General features: G+C 52.0%; 1 protein-coding gene across 2 annotated transcripts; it reads right to left on the minus strand.

The window, feature by feature from the left end:
- Positions 1–1,085: 1,085 nt before the first annotated feature.
- Positions 1,086–3,452, minus strand: FEZF1 (FEZ family zinc finger 1; the record flags this gene model as incomplete). Of its 2 annotated transcripts, XM_080664639.1 has the most annotated exons (5): positions 1,086–1,447; positions 1,883–2,015; positions 2,269–2,403; positions 2,586–2,807; positions 2,958–3,386. In XM_080664639.1, the coding sequence occupies 5 exons, from the start codon at positions 3,384–3,386 to the stop codon at positions 1,086–1,088; spliced, it is 1,281 nt and encodes a 426-aa protein (XP_080520765.1). The 2 variants fall into 2 exon arrangements, with proteins under 2 accessions (XP_080520765.1, XP_080520766.1); XM_080664640.1 differs by having other exon boundaries at positions 2,586–3,452.
- Positions 3,453–4,040: the final 588 nt, after the last annotated feature.

The following is a 4,040-nucleotide window of genomic DNA, read 5'->3' on the forward strand; positions in this document are numbered from 1 at the left end:
ACGTCCCTTCAGGATGCAAACAATAGCGACCCCTGACAAGGCACGGTTTTACTGCCCTGGGGTGTATGCCACACGCATCTCCTAAATAAGGTGCCCCCCGCCCACGCAGCACCGCAAGCTTGTCAGATGGCCCAGGACCAAGGCATGATGCCTCTTACCAAACGCCACCAAAGGCCACATCTGAACTTTATCAAATTTCATTACTTTACTGAAGTTGGGAATATTTGGAGAGACTGCTCTTGCTTTTGATCAAGTTTTCAGATCAAGCATTAGGTGATACTGTCACAGAGTTGAACTTTTTAAAAGGGGGAAGGATGAGGCGGATAGAGATCTTCAGGTGAATAATGTGAACAGAGCCCTGAAGCTGATGATTAAATAAGCACATTCCCAGTATTTATTTCTAACAGTCAATGAATCCATTTTCACGTGCAAGAGTCAAAAGCAAAATTCAAATTCATTCATCATGAACCATACTTATCTGATGTGTAAGTGTGTGTGTGTGTGTGTGTGTGTGTGTGTGTTCAGTGCGGAATGGACCTTTCCAGGTACACTCATCTCTGTGTGTGTGTGTGTGTGTGTGTGTGTAACATACACACAGTGTTTTGTTACTTCAAGGAAAGAGGAAATGATTATAAACAATTGGCAGGCATTTGACCACAGAATTAGCACAATGAAACTATATACAATAATAAAATTAAAATGGTGCAGCATTCCTGGGTAGGATAATATAGATCTCAATAAATACAGCAGAATTTTTAAAAAACAAAACAAACACCATCTCTCCACCGAGATGAAAAGTCTTTCCAAATTAAAAAAAAAAAACAATCAGAAAAACAATCCCCCCCCAATTTTTTCATACTTGTCAGTGCCTATGGTATAGAATATAATACACAGAGACATGTATCAGGTGCATGCAAGAGGCAAAGGCTGAGCAATGCGGAGGCTTCTTTCTGGTCGGCGCCAATGTGTGGGGCCCAACATGCCCTGGGGTCTGCAGACCAGCTCGATCTGGAGGTCCAGCTGCACTCTGCCGCCGCCTCAGTGTTGGGAAGCTGGGCTGAACTGGGAAGGGGCTTTGGCCTTGATCACTGGTGGCTCGGATGGAGCCCGGGCTGCAGAGGCCCAGGGGGCGGCAGCTGCGCGGGCAGCGGAGGCAGCGGCGTGGCGGGAGCGGGCTGCTGCGCTGCCGGCTGCGGGTCCGCCCCGGGCTCCCAGGCCGCGGTGCGGGCCAGCCCCAGACTGCTGTCGTGCAGCTTGCGGACATGCTTCTTGAGGTCAAAGTTCCTGCAGAAGCCCTTGCCGCACGTGGGGCAGGTGAAGGGCTTCTTGTCGTTGTGGGTGTGCATGTGGAAGGTGAGGTTGTACACCTGGTGGAAAGCCTTGTTGCAGATATTGCACTTGAACTGCTTCTCCCCACTGTGGGTCAGCTTGTGGTTTTTGTAATTCCCTGAAAAACACAAATGACAGGCAGGCGGATTTGAATAGAGGCCTGGAACAGGAGGGCGCGGAGGGGTGGAAGGGCCAGGCTGGAGGAAGAGCTGCCGCAGCTCGGACAGCCCACTGCCAGGGCAGGGCTCCACGGCGCCTGCACTTCTCGCCCCGCGTTTATTTATAAACAGCAGCAAGCAGGCCCTTCCGTCCACCTTTTATTGTATTTATCAATCCAATTATCTACTATGAGAACAAGTAGCTAGGGAAAATACCCCCTTGGTATATGCAGCCTTCCTTTTACTAAGACTAACACGACTTCCAGGTAGGAGGCTGGGAAAGCAACACATAAACCAGTTAACTAGCTGCGCTTTAAAAATCATTTTCTAAAACATCCGCAAACCATTGGGGTTTTTGGTAAGACTACCGTGAAGACGTCTCCATGATTTGATACCTTTTTGATGAAATCCTTTGCCACAGAATTCACATATGAACGGTTTGTAGCCTGCGTGTATCCGGGTATGTGTGTTCAAAGTGGAACTTCTATTAAATGCTTTGCCACACTGGTTACATTTGTGAGGCTTTTCCTAAACAGGAGGGAGGAAAAGCAAAGAAGTTGAGGTGTTTTGTTATTAAGTGCAGTCCTGTAAACTCAGAAACCCAGGCATGCTCTCCCTCGCGCTTTTAAGAAGAACAAAGGCAAGCGATCCAGGCATGCCATCTCCTGTGACCAGCGGGCCCGGTTTAAACAAACCTTGCAGTGAAGTATACGAGCTTATCGGCCGTTTTCTACAAGCTGCCCCGGAGTACACCAGACGGAACGCAGAGAGATGAACATACCTGGGTGTGAATGATCTTGTGCCTGCACAGAGTGCTGGCTTGCCGGAACCCCTTTCCACACACTTTGCACACGAAGGGTCTGGCTCCTGTATGCACCGGCATGTGACGGGTTAAGTTATAGTGAGCGTTAAAGACCTTAAAGTTAAACACATGTAGAACAGGTTAGTCCAACACGTACGAACTGGGAAATAAAATCGGGCAGAGGGAGGAGATGACCTTATAACAACTATATACATATAATTACGAAATAAATTTTAAGAGGAAGGAAGAAAGGAAGGAAGGGGGGGGCGGAGAACGCCTTTCTTCATGGTACTTGCCTTTCCACACACTTCGCACGTGAAGACTTTGGGCTTGGTATTCGGAGAGCCTCGGCTGAAGTCGGAGGTTTTGAAAGCGATTTTTTCCGAGAGGAGCTGGGCGCTTTCTTTCATGTAATGCTGCAACTGCACCTGGGACAAGTCTTTGAAAGCTACTCCCGAGGGGTACTTCTCCACGGCCGGGACCACCAGTTTATTCCTTTCGGCTAAATACGTTTTTGGCTGCGGGTGCAAAGGGGAGCTGAGGAAGTAGGAGGCCACCGGGTGGATGTTCACGCCTGCTGCCGGGTGGCACGGGCCGTCCCCGCGGTTCAGGTAGCACAGGGCTCCCATGGCGTGGAAGGAAGAATGGTTGACCACCCGCGGCCTCACCAGCTTGTACTGCTGCAGAGGCAGGGCGTCGCGGGCCAGGTCGCCCTTGAGGCTCAGTGCGCAGTTCAGCAGGTCGCTGCAGCTGAACGCGGGCGCAGCGGGCGCCGCTGCCGGAGCCGCCGGAGGCTCCAGACTCGCCTTCCGTGGCTCCGAGCTTGTCAGTCCAGTCTTGGGGCTCGTGTCGTACGCCACAGGCACGAAGGGGATCATGCAAGGGATCGACGAGTTAAGATGCAGAGAGTGCTTGGAGTCCCCCTTGGGCACGGCTCCCTGCAGGAAGTGGGGGACCGGCAGGGCCTTGGGCTCGGGGGTGCGCGCCATGATCCGCTCGATGGAGAAAGCCAAGGGTTTGGAGGTGCTCATCACGTTGCCCCGGGCCGGAGCAGTCGCTAACATTTTGGCAGTCGCGTTGTGGCAGCCACTGTCCATGTCTGAGCCGCCCGCGTCCGTCAGCCGAGGCCGGGCTGCGCTGTCGTTGCCTTGTTCTCTGCTTGTCACAGACCTGCGGAGAGGGGGACGGGCGCGATCACCGCCAGCAGCCTCCTCCTCCTCCTCCCCAGCATCACCAGCCGAACCTGCCTGCCCAGCCCAATGGACTCCCGCCATCCCATCGCAGAGTTCTTGATGCACCAATGACTCAGGGACAATCACTACTTATTTCTATCAATAGAAAGTGTTGTGTCAATAGCGCAGCCAAGATCTCGCCAATCGTTAACTTCCAAGAGGAGAAGGTAAACTAGATAATTGCTCAATTCGCTTCCAACAGTCAACAGGAAAACTTTTTTTCTCGGCAGTCGGTGACTACTTTTCATTGGCGAGGGACGTTCCCCCGCCCAGAGGAGGCGGGGGCGCTCTCCACCGCGCCGCGCGCCCTCCCCTCCGCGCACACATCGCTCCCCTCCACCGCCACCCCACCCTCACCCCTTCGCTTTTTTCCTCTGTCTTTTTAATTCTCAATCTGCTTAACCAAGCTTTAGAGGCCAAGCAAATCTGAGATCAATTTTCTCGTTTAGCTCTAAGTGACATCATCTAAAATCATTGTGCAAGGGCTAAATAAGGAAGCGGAGTCTAATTCGAGGGCAA

The sequence above is a fragment of the Plecotus auritus genome (genome assembly GCF_963455305.1).
Source record: "Plecotus auritus genome assembly, chromosome: 4".
Taxonomy (NCBI): Eukaryota; Metazoa; Chordata; class Mammalia; order Chiroptera; family Vespertilionidae; genus Plecotus; species Plecotus auritus.